This window comes from Squalius cephalus, assembly GCF_949319135.1.
Source record: "Squalius cephalus genome assembly, chromosome: 11".
Lineage (NCBI taxonomy): Eukaryota > Metazoa > Chordata > Actinopteri > Cypriniformes > Leuciscidae > Squalius > Squalius cephalus.
The window spans coordinates 4217263-4235851 of NC_137132.1; the positions used below are offsets into that span (position 1 = coordinate 4217263).

The window sequence follows — 18589 nt, forward strand, 5'->3', positions numbered from 1 at the left end:
AATCTGTGTGTGTGTTTCTCTACAGCAGTCTATATCTGTGAGCACATTTTATTTGTTTAAAAAATCATTAAAGTTTCCCACACCAGAGTATGGTTGTGCATCATTCAGAACTGAACAGAGAATTGAACAGAATTCAATGGATGGATAGATAGATTTAGACTGAGACTGACACCTGACTTCTCATTTCATGATCTGTTCCTCTGTTTAATTATTTATTTTCTCTGTTAGCAAAGCCACCTTGATTCTGAGCTTTTAACTTCAGCGGCGTTTTACATGACAAGACAACAAACGGCTTTCTGTGACAAACTGAAACACATTTACACGCATCAGATCTGACACCACCATCCTTCAAAGAACAACAGATTAAAGAGAATGAGGGGTGAAGAGGGGAGCTTTAGAAAGACATTTGCACTCCAGAGCGCAATAAGGTGCTAATCAGAGAGAGAGAGAGAGTGTGTGTGTGTGTGTGTGTGTGTGTGTGTGTGTGTGTGTGTGTGTGTGTGTGTGTGCAGGGCCATCGCTATAGTGGGGTGAAAGGTGGCCCCACAAAATCCAGCAGTTATACTATATAGGCCCCTGTTGTATGAATAATTCTAATATTTATATTAGTTGCATGTCTGAGATTTAAATGAAAACCAATGCAATTTGGTTAAATATGATTTCCACATATCTGCTTCTCTTACCTCCCTATAAATGGTTTAGTCCGATCTGTATTTATTAATTATTCAGTCAGTGACAAACATCAGATGGACCCAATAAAATCCACCCCAGCTCGTGAACAGAACCAATCAGAGTTGAGGCGGCAGAGCCTGAAGTTAACGATGAACTTGGTGGAAGAGCAGGAGACTGACTGACTGACTGACTGAAAAATGTCGGGGAAAAGAAAACATAAATCAGGGAACCAGAAACGCCATGAAAAGAAGGAGAGGGAGGCCAGGAGAGTTGTTGTATCCCAGTCGATCAAGACGTTAAAGACAGGTTATATTGTTATTTCGCTGGGAATAAGAAAACTACCATCTTCAGCCTGCCGGCTACTGTCACTTTTCATTATCGGCGCGCACCACAATCAACCGAATGATTACATGCTCAGAATTCCTGTCTTTTTACACTATTGACACGAGTCACGACGCATTTCATTATGCACTGCCGGCTGATGGTGTATTTTATTACATCAAGAAAACACGAATACAACACACTGCACTTGGATGAATACATTTAATAGGTTTATTTTATAATATTACCAGTTCCATATGATCTTTATTAAAAAAATAAGACAATAAATTATTTTATTTGTGAAATTTGACTGCATTCTTGTCAATTTCTAAATGTTTACTTTTTGATTTATGAATTATAACAGACTGATTAGGGAAAAAAAACATTATTTTGCAGTTACTTTTTTAAAAAATTGGTTTTATCATTATTTAAAAAATTCTTGCTTTTTGTTAGTTTTTAGTTGTAATTTTTATATAAACATTTAACTTTTAAAATAAAGGTTTTACAACAACATCACCATCTTCTGTTATATGTGGGCCTCCATGCTCATCTATTGTACAGTATATGATATTGGTGGAGGGTGGAGGGTGGTGGGGGCCCACATCAATATTTTTTCAGGGGGCCCCGAATCCTCTAGCTACAGCCCTGTGTGTGTGTGTGTGTGTGTGTGTGTGTGTGTGTGTGTGTGTTCCAATTCATACATGCTTCATTCAGTGCATACTTTTGAGGATGCATTCAATGCAAGTACACAAGTATTGGGTCTTTCTATCACATCATACAATATCTTCTTGACACCACTGACTCTATGGCCACATTCATTAATTAAAATCGACTGATCGCAATTAATCACATCTAACATGAAATGTTTAGTTTATATAATATATGTGTGTATATACATTATTATATTTATATAGATATATGTGTGTGTCTGTGCACACACACCCATTTATGTATGGATATATATTATAAATATATACTGTATAAATGTGTATATTTACACACATACACACACTTTATATATTAGTATTATATATAAGTATAATAAGTGTAATACAATTACTCACTTGAAATAAAAAAAATATATTAAATAAATTAAAATTAAATTAAGAACAAAAATAAATTAAACCTTATATTTAAGGTTAAGGTTAAAAAGTCTACTAAAATAACCCTTGTCTGCATTAGCAATGGGCTAAATTCATTACATCATATTTTAGGTTCATACATGTGGAAAAACTTCTCTGGCAGCGTTCGGCTCACATTCATCTGCATTTTTATGTAACTAAAGTCAAGAGAAAACGGTCATAACCTCCTCATCCTCTATTGCATAAGGGATTGAGGACAATATGAACTGAAAATGCAAACACAGATGCACACTTCACAAATAATAGGAGCAGCTTTACTTTACTTTACTATTTTCAGTGTACTATGATTATAGATGCATTAATTATGTTCTTGTACACTATTACAGACGGATTCGACATTATGCAAACTGGTTTCCAGTTTTGTTGCATCATGTTGGCTAGCTTCACCTCCTAAAAATCTCATTGGTCCAAAATCCTTCTGCTCACAGCTGTAAAATAAATATAAAATATGTTCTGATTGGCTATCATTATATTGTTTATTTACATTTGCACTCATTAATGTTGCACAGTGTTATTTTAATATCATTTAGATATTATTATACTTTTTATTAGCAATGCACTTAAATGAAACTTAGTTTTTATGGTTTTAGTTTTAGTCGTATCTTCAAATTGCACCATTTCTAGTCACGATGTCACTACAGAATTACTATTTAATTATTATTTCTAAAATAATTATTTCTGTTGCACTGCATCCCGCTCTTTTAGTGCTGACACTGTGTTATGCGATTTATTTATATTTGTTGACATTTATCTTCCTCAGTCCAGTAGTCAGCTTCAGGACACACACACACACACAGTGAAGAAAAGTGCTTTGTTACCAAGTTTCTCCTAACACAATCCCCACTGTACCCTTGAGCGAGGCACTGATGTCTCCAGCGGGACGGCCTGTTCTTGCCATCAGCACCCCGCAAATTACTCAGATAAAAATAAAAGCTCCTGCTAAATGACGCGGAACCAAGATAAAACCTTGAAATGTATCAGTTCTTTTGAATGAGCTCGGTGTTGGCGATAAGAAAGTGAGTTTCAGGTCTGATGGGACACAGCGGGGAAAAAAACAGAGCCAAATGCAAATAATAAAATGCAACCAGTCATATAATCATGCATAGGTAGAATAGCACAATAAACAGGCATTTAAAGGGGGTAAAATGCAACTCGTATCTTGTGTTCACAAGTCGTAATCGCAAGTGTTTTTATCGTTAACTAAAACTATTTAAAGGGGCTATATGTAGAATTCAGAAACTAGGGATGCACCGATATGAAAATTTTGGCCGATACTGATAACCGATAATTTTTTAATATTTGAAAGCCGATAACCGATATATTGGCTGATATATATCGCAAAAGCATTGAAATATATATTTTCATCACCATGTCCCTTTAGGGGCACCGTAGTCACCAAAAACCTTCTTTAGGTCTAATATGAAAATTTTGGCCGATACTGATAACCGATAATTTTTTATATTTGAAAGCCGATAACCGATATATTGGCTGATATATATCGCAAAAGCATTAACTATATTTTTTCATCAGCATGTCCCTTTAGGGGCACCGTAGTCTCCAAAAACCTTCTTTAGCTCTAATATGAAAATTTTGGCCGATACTGATAACCGATAATTTTTTATATTTGAAAGCCGATAACCGTATATATCGGCTGATATATATCGCAAAAGCATTAAAATATATTTTTTTCATCACCATGTCCCTTTAGGGACACTGTAGTCTCCAAAAATCTTCTTTAGCTCTGATCTAAAAATTTTGGCCGATACTGATAACCGATAATTTTTATATTTGAAAGCCGATAACCGGATATATTGGCTGATATATATCGCAAAAGCATTAAAATATATTTTTTCATCACCATGTTCCTTTAGGGACACTGTAGTCTCCAAAAACCTCCAAAAACCTTCTTTAGCTCTGATATAAAAATTTTGGCCGATACTGATAAACGATAATTTTTATATTTGAAAGCCGATAACCAATATATTGGCTGATATATATCGCGAAAGCACTGAAATATTTTTTTTCATCACCGTAGTCTCCAAAAACCTTCTTCTGAACTCATAAGAAGGTTCCCTCAGTTAATCAGTTCATGTGTCTGGTATACTCAGTTGGCTAGAATCAGAGCTAATGATGCCCGTATTGTGAATGAATCATTTTTGAGTGGGTTTCTTTTAACGAATCCTTCAAAACAGTGCGAATCAGTGTCAAAACAGACAACACAAATTCAGATCATTTCGCAACTACTCTTACCTTCTCTCTGCCGTCGAGCGCCGATCCGTCAGGTCGTGTACGAATGGTGAACGGCGTGGAAAGCCGCAGGAGAATATTCTGGAAGGAAGAGGGGATTCTGGGAGACACCAGCTCAAAGCTGTTGCTGAATGTGAGTGTTCGGTGTGGGTCGCTTTTGGCTTGTTTTCGGAGTCCCTCTCCGACCTGCAGAACCTCCATGTTGGGTCCCAGCACCAGGTGGAAGGGAAAGGCCCGGCAAAACGTGCTCAGACCAATGCGCAAATCCAGCGGCGAGCGCGACAGCTGGCGGGGGTGTGGAGACGAGGAGGCGGGTTGAGTCCGAACCTCTCGAATGAGGAACGACAAACAAGCAGGAGATGAAGATGAAGGTGGAGATGGAGATGACGAGGGGGAGGAGTCAGCCGAGAGCTCGCCGTCCTCATTGGCTGTGTGAAGCCATGTGGGAGGAGCTTCCTCCACCGAAACATCTGATTGGTAAATGCGCCGGGCGGCGGCTCGGATCAATCCCGGCATGGCCACGCCCACCGTAGGGTCAGGGTTGAAGCAGTGGAGGAGAAGAGTTCGTCCTCCCTCGCTCTGCGCGTTTGTGTCCTCCTTCTCCTGAGGAGCATCTTTGCATAGGAAAGAGGGAGCCTCGGACGAAGCCCGGCGGCCGCAGGACGTTCTGATGTGTTCGAGAAGAGCGTCGAAACCGTTGAAGAAGTCCTGCAGGTTCCCGCCGAGAGCTCGCAGAACCCTCTCGTTCTCCTCCAGACACAAGCCGAAGAACTCCTCCCCGAATCGGCCGCGGATGGCGGCGAAGTCCACGCCTGTGCAAAATAATGCAAAAAATGTGTTTATTAAATGAATATATATATATATTACTTTTATACTGTTACAGATATTACAAATAAATGCTGTTATTTTGAGCTTTCTATTCATCAAAGAATCCTGAAAAATAAAATGGATCAGTTTCCACAAAAATATAAACTGTTTTCAACATTAATAATAATCATGAATATTTCTTGAGCATCAAATCCTCATATTAGAGTGATTTCTGAAGGATCATGTGACACTGAAGACTGGAGTAATGATGCTGGAAATTCAGCTTTGATCACAGGAATAAATTGCATTTTAACCAAAAGACTTCATTTTAAAGACTTTTAAACAGTTAAATGAATTCATAATTTTATAAGACAGTAACCTTTTAATAAAAGCAATCCAGCATTTGAAAGCTAATACGTTGCTTTTAAAAAACGTAGCAACTTGGTGTTTTCATATGGAACGTACATTCTCAGATGATTATTGACATTTCCATCAGATTGAACACATGCAATCTGTGTTTAGCAGAACTATCCGCTTCATAAACATGCTTTTACTTAAAGATGGAAAGTTTAAAGGTCTGTCCCCCAGCAAACCATCGATTACCCGTTGAATCAATATCTGCATTAAAGTGCGCTGTGAAACGCTGCTCTGCTGCATTAAAGCGAGATGCGCAGTGGGTTTCGCTGGGCAGGGCTCAGTTCAAATGCCTCATTGCGGTTTATTTATAAACGTGTTCTCGTTAGGGATGGCAGAGTTAGTATCTTAGCAACAGCTCGGGAATGGAGACTGCAGCAATGGAGGGAGTTTTTAGAAAAGTGTCAGTGAGTGTGTATTGAGGTCAAAGTTTTTGCAGCTCGTGTGTGTGCGCCTGAACTAGAACGGCACGGTTTGGTCAAAAAATCATGACAAATAATGAGAACACTTAAACAAACCGAAAGTATGAAAAGTCACGTGCACACTTGTGTATGCATTGCACATGCAGAATATTTTCTATGAAGGATGCAGGACATTTTGGCTGCGTTTAATCATGTGATCACTGTCGTCCAATCAAGCAGATAGGATCATAAGCCAATCAGGACACGTTTACACTCATGTGGCTTCTGTATCCGGATAGCTTAAAATTGACTTTTATATTGTTTTTGAACATATTTATGTGACCGCAGTGTGTGTACACAACCAGCATATAGCGTTATTCACTCCGTTTGTTGTTTTCCCCATAAATCTGAAACAGTGTCTCAAAATGAGCCATTCAGGGATGTGCTCCAAAGTGATGTCACATTGATTAAGCCCCGCCCATGACTATTAGCTCCGCCCCTCAGTGAGCTGTACACAGTCCGCCATGTTTATCTCCTCGCCAGAGCATTTAACAGCAGCATTCAAGAAAGAAATGTATTCTTATTAAAGCTACTAAAGTTATTCAGTGACAAGCAGTGAGTGATTTTCTGTTTTTTTTTTATTCATATTATATTACGCTGCTGTCACTTTAATACAAAGATCTAATATACACATGCGATTTCTTTCCCTGCTGTTTATGTTCACAGACATAACCAACTTTGTGTGTATTTGGCAGTTTAAGCACAATAAGATGTAAAAGAGAACTTAAACACTCCGTCTGACAGCCAGCTTTCTGTGCGCGTGATTCGGATGTGTGTGCTCAGAAAACCAAATATCAGAAGTTAAACTAATATGGCTTTAAAACGCATGCAGATAATAAACTTTAATGATGATGAAGAACTGCAATGTCACGAGAGAGATGGTGATAGAGATGATAATCAAAACCAAACAGATGTTTTAGTTTTTGTGCAGAATATCGGATGCATGAGCTGTAAAGGCTCCGCCCTCTTCTGGAAAGGGGGCGGAGCAGCTGCTCATTTGCATTTAAAGATACATGCACGAAAACAGCATGTTTTTCCTTCCACTCAAAAATGAGCGTGACACATTCTGGGAACACCTGAGACATATATTACATCTTGTAAAAAGGGGCATAATAGGTCACCTTAGCTATAACATCCCTGGTGCACTTACCTAAAATAGTTGCTGTGTATTTCAGTATTCCTGAGATGTCAGTCTGGCTGTCGCAGCGCGAGTTCTCAAACAAACACTTCTGCTCGTCTGACAAGCTTCGTACAAACTCTTGTCCACTGTGTGTGTGAGAGAGAGAGATAATTTGATTAACATTTACCAGGGTAATCTTGTGTTTAAAAAGGTTAGGAAAAAGGGTAACCAAAATATCCAAAGAAAACATTATTGCTTTTAAGACATTCCTCGTATTATTCCTATATGGAGGAATAAAAATAGAAACAAATGAGACAAATGTTGAGATGACGGCCCTAAAAAGTGTTTGGACACTTCAGTCACTCTTAAAGATGTTTGCATGTCAACGTAAAGTCACATTTATTTTACTTTTCATAATACACAGTGTCTCAAAGCAGCTTTACAGAAAATCATGTTAATGTTTATAATAACTTAATATCTTCATGCCTTATAGTCACATTTAGCAGATTAAAGCTGGCCGATAAAACATAGTTTACATTTTGCGACACAAGCAATCAAACTGTTGAGATTTGCTTTATAATAGGTTTGTCGGATTAATTGGATACACAAGATTTGCTTTACATGATTATACTATGTGTGTCAAATGTACAAATTTCGCTCCAAATTTGAGGTTGATATCTCAAAAAATGAGCTTTCAGTGAGATTGTGTTCGGCTGCAGTACCAAACGCTTCCACTAGAGGAACTTCGTCTGCCATTCGTTTCCAATGCGCTCATTTTTGACCGTGAACAATACAAGTGTGACTATTTGTTTCAGGACCATTTAACCTTTTCGATTCATGTCCATGTCCATGTCTGTGTGAGTGTGTGTGTGTGCTTGTACAACTATCTTTGTGAGGACCAGTTTGAGTTTTAGACCATTGGAGTGAGGACAAAGAGAGTAAAGTGAGGACATTTTGGCCGGTCCTCACTCTCTGAGAGTCAAGACTTGGTTTTAGGGATAAGTTTATAATGAGGTTAAGGGTCGGTTTAGGGTCAGGGGTCGGGTTAGGCACTTAGTTGTGATGGGTAAGGTTAGGGTAAGCGGCTAGAGATTGCATTGTGTCAATGAATGTCCTCATAAAGATAGATGTACAAGAATGTGTGTGTGTGTGTGTGTGTGTGTGTGTGTGTGTGTGTGTGTGTGTGTGTGTGTGTGTGTGTGTGTGTGTGTGTGTGTGTGTGTGTGTGTGTGTGTGTGTTTAAAAAAAAACAAGTTTTGTAACAACAAAACAAAATTTTGTAACATTCCGATGAAGTAAAAAAATTCACACCAATTGTTTTTAAAGGGATAGTTCACTTTGAAAATACATTTTGGTATGTTTTAGCTTACCTCAAGGGCATCCAAGATGTAGGTGTCTTTGTTTCCGCAGTAGTTTCAATTTTGATATATTTAGGTCAAACCGTTCTTGTCTTGTCTGCGCAGACTGGTGCATAGATATATACACTAGATGTCGCATTAAAGACATTCTTTCCAATGAACTGCCGTAGCCAAGGCGACATCTAGTGTATATATATCTATGCACCAGTCTGCGCACACGTCACACACCAGGATGCGCTCGCGCCATCAGATCACTTGGACGTGGCTGTGTTATAAGAGGTAAAAACGATATAAATACTGTTCGTTTTCTCACACAAACCGCTCGTTTCGTGTCTTAGGCCATCAGTGTGTACTTACGATGGGGAATTGTTTAATTTGGACGATGGGGAATTGTTTTAATTTGGACTCTGTGCATGCTCTTTGAGACAGTGACCACAGACCTGCATTATATGACTGACAGACAAGAACGGTTTGACCTAAAAATATCAAAATTGAAACTACTGCGGAAAAAAAGACACCTACCTTGGATGCCATTGAGGTAAGCTAAAACATACCCAAATTTAATTTCAAAGTGAACTATCCCTTTAACTCTTTCAATCAGAAATGACAGAACCGCACCAGAGGGTTCAGTGTGAATCTGTTGTCAAAATACTGTATAGTGAGAGTTTAGAGGTATAAAATAATGTGGAAAGTGGAACTCTTCTGAAACTCTACAGGATTATCTTTGCTCTTCTCTCAGTACGGTCTAGGAGAAACAGATGAAAGAGACGTGATTTCTCCCAGGAACATCGTGTCTGCGGATCTACCTGATTTCCCTCTGTCTGTAAAACTCCACTGTTCTCTGCAGGGCCAGCTGAATTGTCTGGGTCTGAAAAGAAGAAACACAATGCAGTCAGAAGTTGCTCGACCCAGATTCACAAGTGACACTACAAAGACACCATTTAACTGGTAAACAAGACCGCTCTCATCACACTGGCCCAAACACACACATCCCGTCTCCTTTCACACATCTACTTACAGTACAACAGATTCATGAAAAACAAGTTAAAAATGAACCAAGAAAAACAATTCTCAATGGAAACTTTTTTATTGCATTTTTTTTTAAAAAACAAAGATTATTGGAAAATTTTCTCCTTTAAAATTTCACATTTAGTGCATTGCCTTTGTAATTGCCTGTAAAATTTACCAAGTGAAAAATGTCAGTGCGTAGAGTGCAACAGTCATGTTTCGGATGTAAAAACATTCATTTTCTCCGTAGGGAAATAGATTTTTAATGATGACTTGTAAACATTCAAAGACTGTGAGGTACGAGGTTGTTAAGCGATGGTATTTGCTTCTGTTGAAGCCGTCAGTTCACATTATTTCAGCTTATTATAATCAGAATTCCTAGAAAACTACATTACCCATAATGCTGTACAGAAAAATTCCACCAATCAGAGTTGAAACAAGCAAAAAATGCCAAAAATCTCTTTAGCTCCGCCCACTTTCCTTACGTTCTCCAAATACTTAAAAATGTGTATATTCGTAAAAAAATTCTTAAATTTGTATGTATGTGTGCATATTTTTAAACCATTAGTTTTATGTTTCTCCATTGTTTTTAACTCGATTACGCTGTTCGCAATGCATCATGGGATTGTAGTTCTTTCCCTCACTAAAGCTGTTAAGTTCACAGTCTCGTACCTTTGTGTTTTTGTCCAATTTTCAAATACTTGTTTCGCTTCAAATCAATGTTATGATCCACCTTGCAGCTGATTGGCTTGATTCATAGCTTATAACGCTTTAACGAAGACTTCCTGAAAATCCCTTTAAGAGAAATGAATGGAAAAAAATTCAAGTCCTGAAAAAGTGGGCGGGCTCTAATGCACTCTATTGAAGCTCCACAAAGCTGCAGATTACGTTTAACTAATTAAACCAATTGTGTGTTTCTTGAAAAGGTGATGGTAAACCGATCGCCTCTATTGGATTTGGTTTGTGTTGGCCCTTTTTAAAGGGATTTACAGTGCTGATCTACCTGTAATAGAATACACTCTTAAGCCTTATCCAATCAGCTGCCTTTATCACACTACCACGGCAACAACATACCAATCACAATCCTCCTCATTTCAGGAAAGCTCTTAATAGCTCAAATCCAGCTTTACCTGGCCAAATCTGCTTTAGTGTTCTTACAGCTATAGTCTCTCTCTCTCTCGACACTAAACCTGATTTATAATAACAATAACACCGCTGAGGATCATAAGAATTGCAATAAAAGTGCATTATGGTTATGAGAATGTGGGGGGAAATTAGCTTGATTGTTGGAAAATCAAGTGCAGTGCAAAAATCTTTATGGTCTTGATTTTCTTTGTGCAAACATGTCATTTTTTTGTTTTGTTTTTTTTCTCTTACGGGTTTGGGATGAAATGTGACTTCACTTAAACTGTGTGTGTGTGTGTGTGTGTGTGAGAGAGACTGATTCTGTTTGACCCGTCAGATTATACTGTGTGTCTGAAACTAATTCCCATGACAGTGACCTTGATGTTCACTGACCACACACAATCACACACACACAACACACACGCACGCGCACTCACACACACACACACAACTAAAATCAATGCACACACATACGCTTTTAAGAGCGCCCTCACCAGAAGCGCACTGAACTAAGTTCTCTTTCGTGTCTAATTACGCTTAAACATAAGTAACAAAACATAATTAAACAAAAAGTTGAGAGAAAACCGGATGTGTGTCAGTATATAGACCTTTAGGAAATGTGTCTTTGAACTTGTGTTTTTGCGGTGGCTGTCTGAGTAATTAGCTAGTGAAGTGGATTTACTTACTGTAGAGTTCAGGACAGTTATCATGAGCACTGTAATGTTTCCAGGAGAAGTCATAACAGATGTCAGCATAATGGAAAGATTAAAAAACGAGCGGTTCATAATGTGGAAACACAAACCGGAGGAAAGAGCGCATCGCTGAAAGGGGCGGAGCTACAGGAGCTCAGTAAACCTGCTGATGTCTGATTGGTTAATGTCAATCAAACAACAAGAGACAAGAAAACACTCACTTCGCTCGCTTTAATAAGAATCAATGAATATTTCATTCATACAGTGAAATCTATGCAGTGTTTAATTTTACATTTGATTACTCGATTTCTTAGTCAAATGCTACTGTTAGAAAGACCCACTGCAGCTGACATTTATTTCATTTGTGATATGATATTTGTCCTATTATTTGTATTTTTAATGAAACATTGACATTAAATAAAGTTGAATAAGGCTTTGGGCTGAATTCTCTGCTATTCTTTTGTTGTTGATCATCAACTCATCATCATATACTGATTTCTGAAGGATCATGTGACACTGAAGACTGGAGTAATGACGCTGAAAATTCAGCTTTGATCACAGGAATAAATTACACTTTACTATATATTCACATAAAAAAACAGTTATTTTAAATTGAAATAATATTTCACAATATTACTGTTTTTCCTGTATTTTTTATTAAATAAATGCAGCCTTGGTGAGCAGAAGAGACTCTTTCAAAAACATTTAAAAATGTGCTGTAAATATTCTCGCGCTTCCTTCAACTTGGCACCAGATATTAAAGATCTTCTCCAAAATCTTGCTGTATTATATATTATATATTATATATATAATATATTTAACAGAAACGTAACCTCTAAAGTGATTGATTTCAGCGAAATCGACGAGCCACACAAACAGAGCTACTCGTGTGAAGTGCACTGATCCTAATAGAGTTTGATGTTAAATACATAAAAATAAATAGTATTTTATAAAATATTATAGCACTTGTCAGACTAAATGATTTATATCAATAGTACTCAGAACTGAATAAAATATATATGTGACCCTGGTATTTGTGGCAATACAAGTCGCATTGTATGGGTCAAAATTATTGATTTTTCTTTTATGCCAAAAATCATGAGGATATTAAGTAAAGATCATGTTCCATGAAGATGTTTAGTAAATTTCCTACCGTAAATATATAAAACATGTATTTGTGTGAGTGAATGCAGCACAATCGCCAACATAAATGAACAACTTTAAAGGAGATTTTCTCAATGTTTCAATTTTTTCACACCCTCAGATTCCAGATTTTCAATAGTTGTATCTCGACCAAATATTGCCCTATCATAACAAACCACACATCAATGGAAAGCTTATTTATTCAGCTTTCAGATGATGTATAAAGCTCAATTTAAAAAAAAATGACCCATGTGACTGGTTTTGTGGTCCAGGGTCACATCATCATTTTTAAACTCGGTCCACTCTGAGCTTGTTGCAATACTTTTTGCATTACATCTTCATGCGAGTGTCTTACATTTGGGCTGAGACACGCTATAGAGGCGGCGTCATGTTTCTGTCGGCCTTTTGTAGTTTTTGCATCAGAAGAATCTGTGATGTCTAATGTTTTATGTATGTATGAGCTTTTTTTCTATTGTTTTTTACAGCTAAACCCCAGAGGAATATTTCTGTATCATTTAATTTATTACAAACAGCAGCTAAACAATGTAAATCTCTCCATCAAACACACACACACACACACCCAAAGGATTAATATCTTCTAAAGAGCCGTGTGTTCAGTGAACATTTGATTTGTTTAATCCTCAGACATTATTTCAACAGATATGCAAACATAAGCTGCTGTTTACCAGAGCGAAAAGCACCAAATACTAATGATCAGTTAATGCAAATGTTAGAAGTGCCGTCTGTAATACTGTACATCTCAACTGTTAACATCAGTCTGGGAATACTTCACAATAAGGGCTCATGCATTAACTAACAACGAGCAATACATATTTTATAGTATGTATTAATCTTTGGTAAAGTTAGTTCATACAAATACAACTACTCATTGTTAGTCCATGTAAGCCATTAAATATGAAAAGATAACATATTTGAATGTTGATGTTAACTTCAAGATTAACATTGTAGTTCATTTTAACTGATGTAAACAAATGGATAGTTTTTGTAAAGTGCTACCAGATTCTTTTTTATTCAACGTTAACATTTTCAAGAGAGAATTTAGTGCATGTAAAAGTGTCATGATATTGTAGCATGAGTCCATATACAGTCTGAGAATGTTGTTTTCATGTGATCCAGCTAAAACACACATTCTGGATTTATGCCACTGGAGCAGTTGGTTTCCTATGAGCCACATTTCAAGTGCCTCTCTGGTACAAAACACACACACACACACACACACACACACACACACACACACACACACACACACACACACACACACACACACACACACACACACACAAGTGCATCTCAGGGCAAGAACATTCTGAATTTCTGATGCAGAACTGCAGATATACATATGCACTCTGCGGTACAGTGTGTGTGTGTGTGTGTGTGTGTGTGTGTGTGTGTGTGTTTCTATGAGACCCCAAAACACCAGGGACTAGCGTACCGAGAGGTTGTCGTGCCCCTTCACACACACTCGTCTGAATGTGCACCGCGCTGTTACGCTACACATGAGACAGGATGAATATGTAATGCATGCTGATACACACACTCACACACACACAACACACAGCAGGGCCTGAACAAACACAGCACGCTTTACATTGATTCTCTATTCACACATACGCGCGGGCACACACACACACACAAACACACGCACAATAAATGTAAGATGGTCTGAAGGACTGGGCTATCTAACATCTGCACTGTCACCGGTTGTGTTATCTGATGTTTGGAGGAGATGTACGAACTGTGTAATCTGCTCTCATGAGTCAAATCATCATCATCATCATCATCATCATCACCACTCTAACATCACCTAACACTGGTGTAAATGGTTAAAAAGATGGTGATTCTAACTCTATCTGTTGTCTATCCTTCATTTAACCCTGATGCGCATATATATATATATATATATATATATATATATATATATATATATATATATATATATATATATATATATATATATATATATATATATATATATATATATATATAGGCCTTATGCCTTATGTCATGTAACTACACTATAGCCTTCTATCTGTCTCCCGTTCTATACGCAAACATACAATATATAGGCTATCATGATGTGGCGACTCCGTTCTGAGTCTAGATGGTTTTGTCTCATATATATATGTACATTAATGCTTTAATCATTACTATTCAATACTCTCTCTATATATGTGTGGCGAATATCCATCTGTCTATATACTATACTCCATATTAACGCAGATTGTGTTCTACAGCAGATTCCAGATGTTATTATTTAAAAATCCATGTAATTTACAACACACTGAGTTTGAGAGGAGCACGTCTGTCTCGTGTGTGTGTGTGTGTGTGTGTGTGTGTGTGTGTGCTGAAGGGAAGGTTCGGTACCGTCGGTGATGTGAGGCGTCTCAAACTCTCCCCGAGCGAGTCCAGATTGACGCGTTTGCGGCGCGCGACCCTCCTGCTTTGCGCCGCGTCCTCGAACGGACACGCGAGCGTCTCCACGGGACTCCTGCCGTTCCAGAAGACGCGCGAGAACGGGCACTCTCCGTCCTCCCCGGGGCTCTCCAGGTAGTCCGAGCCCATGGAGCTGAAGGATTCGGAGGAGATCTTCCGCGAGGACATGCTGATGCTGAAGCGCGCGGAGTCATCAGACGCGCGGGGGACACGGAACCATCGCGGAACCGGGACGCGCGCGTCAGCCGAATGAACGCAGCAGCGCCTGGAGGGAACGCTGGATCACCAAGTGCGCAAAACCCGGATTCTGTCTGTCTGTCAGCGTGGGTGTGTGGGGTGGGATGGAGAGGGGTGTTCGTATTACCGAATCCCGTTCCCCTCGGTGACCCAGCAGCTCCGTAGACCGATAAAGACCCCCGGAGACCTCATCATCATCATCCGTCTTCCGTGCTCTGCGGGTTTGACGCGGGGAGAGTCGCGGAGACGCGCGTTCAGATGCGCGTAAAGATGAGAAATATTCCAACCGTCCGGGGCGCACAGAACTAAGACACAACCAATCGGTTAACATACAGCAAAGAGCCTATACACCCTCCCCTCAGAGAGAGAGAGAGAGAGAGAGAGAGAGAGAGAGAGAGAGAGAGAGAGGGAGAGAGAGAGAGAGAGAGAGAGAGAGAGAGAGAGAGAGAGAGAGACCATGGAACTATGAACCAAAACGTATGCACACTTTACATCAGAGATATTTCTAAACATCATCATTGTTACTAAAGGTATTTCAGGTACACACGCAGAACAGATGCTGACCTTGTTCACGCGCGCCAGAATGTGCTGCCACGCGCTAACCTTATTATTTAATATTCTGATTTCTTGAAATGAATTATAATGCAAGTCTCGGTGCTTCATGATCCAGGACAATTGATCAAAGCAACGTGTGTTTGAAGTGATGCGGAGACTTTTCTGTTTACATTCTTTAAAATACAGAAAAAAAATCTATATAGATGGACGAAAGCACCTTAGGAATCGCGTGACCTACATATTATCTTGCACTCACGTGCTGTTGTCAAGGACATGAATGAGGATTAAAGAGTTGATTCAGTTGTGTGCAGAATAAACGGCGCGAGGATCTCCTGTATCCCTATAGAGAACAACATACATGTCATTGCTTATTGAGAATATGTACACTGGATATGTACAGGATTGGTCCATGTTTAGGGAATAGCAGGTTTCACAAATAATTACAAAGAAATGACAAGTAACGGGGAATTAAACTGAGACTGAAGTCAGTAGACTGAAACTAGACTGAAATAGTGATTTCTAGGAAAACATTCTCCTTGTTTGCAGTGTATATGAGAATCTTCCAACATATATAGAACATCCTTTAGGGAAAAAGCTTATTTTTGAAGCGTATTATTCCTTATTATTTGGGGAAAATATGAATATTGACCATCTGGACATTGATGTGCATGTAAACGCAGTCACTGAATCACAGTAAACACTATGCGCTGAATGGGTCATAGACATTATAATATCAGTTCAGTCGCAAATTACAGGACAAACACGATCAATTCAGTTCTTCTAGAGATAACAGCATCAAACAGAACAGAGAAGAATAGAACAGAATACAATAGAACATATCCGAATAGAACAGAAAACTAGAACAGAACAGAAGAGAAAATATTAGAATGGATCAGAATAGAACAGAGTAAAACAGAAAATGATAGAAATAGAGCAGAACAGAATAGAACATCAGAGAATAGAAAAGAGTAGAATAGAGCAGAACAGAATAGAAGAATAGAATAGAACATAAGAGAACAGAATAGAGAAGAACAGAATAGAACAGAACAGAGTAAAACAGAAAATAATAGAAAAAGAGCAGAACAGAGTAGACCAGAGTAAAACAGAAAAGAATAGAGCAGAAGAACAGAACGGAATAGAACAGGATAGAACAGAAGAGATCAGAAGAGAACATATTAGAATGGAGCAGAATAGAACAGAACAGAACAGAACAGAGTAAAACAGATTAAAACAGAACAGAATAGAAATAGAACAAATGAGAATAGAAGAACAGAATAGAACAGAGTAAAATAGAACAGAATAGAAATAGAGCAGAAAAGAATAGAACAGACAAAAGAACAGAACAGAACAGAAGAATAGAACAGAACATCAGAGAATAGAAAAGAGTAGAATAGAGCAGAACAGAATAGAAGAATAGAATAGAACAGAATAGAACAACAGAAGATAACATAAGAGAACAGAATAGAGCAGAACAGAACAGAGTAAAACAGAAAAGAATAGAGCAGAAGAACAGAACGGAATAGAACAGGATAGAACAGAATAGATCAGAAGAGAACATATTAGAATGGAGCAGAATAGAACAGAACAGAGTAAAACAGAACAGAATAGAAATAGAACAAATGAGAATAGAACAGAAGAACAGAATAGAACAGAGTAAAATAGAACAGAATAGAAATAGAGCAGAAAAGAATAGAACAGACAAAAGAACAGAATAGAACAGAGTAAAACAGAACAAAGGAGAATAGAACAGAACAAAAGAACTGAGTAGAATAGAACAGAGTAAAACAGAACAGAATAAAGCAGAATAGATTCAAATAGAAGACAACAGAACTGTGCGAATAAGCCAAACTTACTGGAAACTGTTGAATAAACAGATTTGCCAGTTATTTGCATAATTTAAATCCAAGACATAAAATGTGCAACTGAAGTGAAGTCTATGTAACGCACAGTGTGTGATCCAGTATCCAGTATTATATTTATCAAACTATAATAATATAATGTTGAATTAAATAATTATTTAAAACCATGTGCGTTTGAATATTACATTGGCCTGGATAATTAAAACCCTTCATTAGACACTGTTCTGTTCATCCACAACGTGAAAGACACTGCAGGTCAACGAGAGAGAGAGACAGAGAGAGAGAGAGAGAGAGAGAGAGAGAGAGAGAGAGAGAGAGAGAGAGAGAGAGAGAGACACACACACACACAGTCACGTCGTGTTAACAGAGGTGAAGGTTGAAGACTGTGTCTCTCTCTCTCTCTCTGATGCCTTCCGGATATTTCTCTTCTCTCTCTGTCCTTCACTCTCCTCCCAGCATCCCTCTCTCCACTCCGAGTCTGACCCACTTTCCCTGTTCTGCCTGTTTCTGTTCACATGTTAACAGCCTCGTGTCTGTCTGAGTGTGTATAAATAAACTAACACAGATCCATTTTTTAATGTTAGAAAAAAAAGCACTAACATTTATTGTGCATGAAAACAACAACAATCATAAGCAAGTGGATTTAAATGAAACATTCATATTTCTGTGCCACTAACTTCAGCAAACAGAACGGCAGAATTAATGAGGTGGTTGATTATGATGTGACTTTTCTAACTTTAGTTAGTGTGTAATGTTGCTGTTTGAGCATAAACAACATCTGCAAAGTTACAACGCTCAAAGTTCAAAGCAAAGGGAGATATTTGCTTTTAAAGAAATCACTTTTTAAGGACTACAACAAACGGCTGGTAGAGACTACACCACATTCCTCCCGGGTTAGTGACATCACCAACCCTAGAATTTACATAAACCCCGCCCCCTGAACACCATTTATAGATTATCAAGACAGAATATGC

General features: G+C 38.2%; 1 protein-coding gene across 2 annotated transcripts in view; it reads right to left on the bottom strand.

The window, feature by feature from the left end:
* The window catches only part of gucy1a2 (guanylate cyclase 1, soluble, alpha 2), a 36496-nt gene extending 20937 nt beyond the window's left edge, over nt 1-15559 (bottom strand). The window contains exons 1-4 of one of the 2 annotated variants that reach the window (XM_079886604.1): nt 14896-15559; nt 9349-9410; nt 7215-7330; nt 4386-5194 (exon numbers count right to left, since the gene is read on the bottom strand). In XM_079886604.1, the coding sequence (XP_079742730.1) occupies nt 4386-5194; nt 7215-7330; nt 9349-9410; nt 14896-15132 (1224 nt within the window). In that variant the 5' untranslated portion in view covers nt 15133-15559. Of the gene's footprint in view, nt 1-4385; nt 5195-7214; nt 7331-9348; nt 9411-11361; nt 11456-14895 lie in introns of those variants that run through there. The other variant, XM_079886605.1, reaches the window with a different exon arrangement.
* Nucleotides 15560-18589: the final 3030 nt, after the last annotated feature.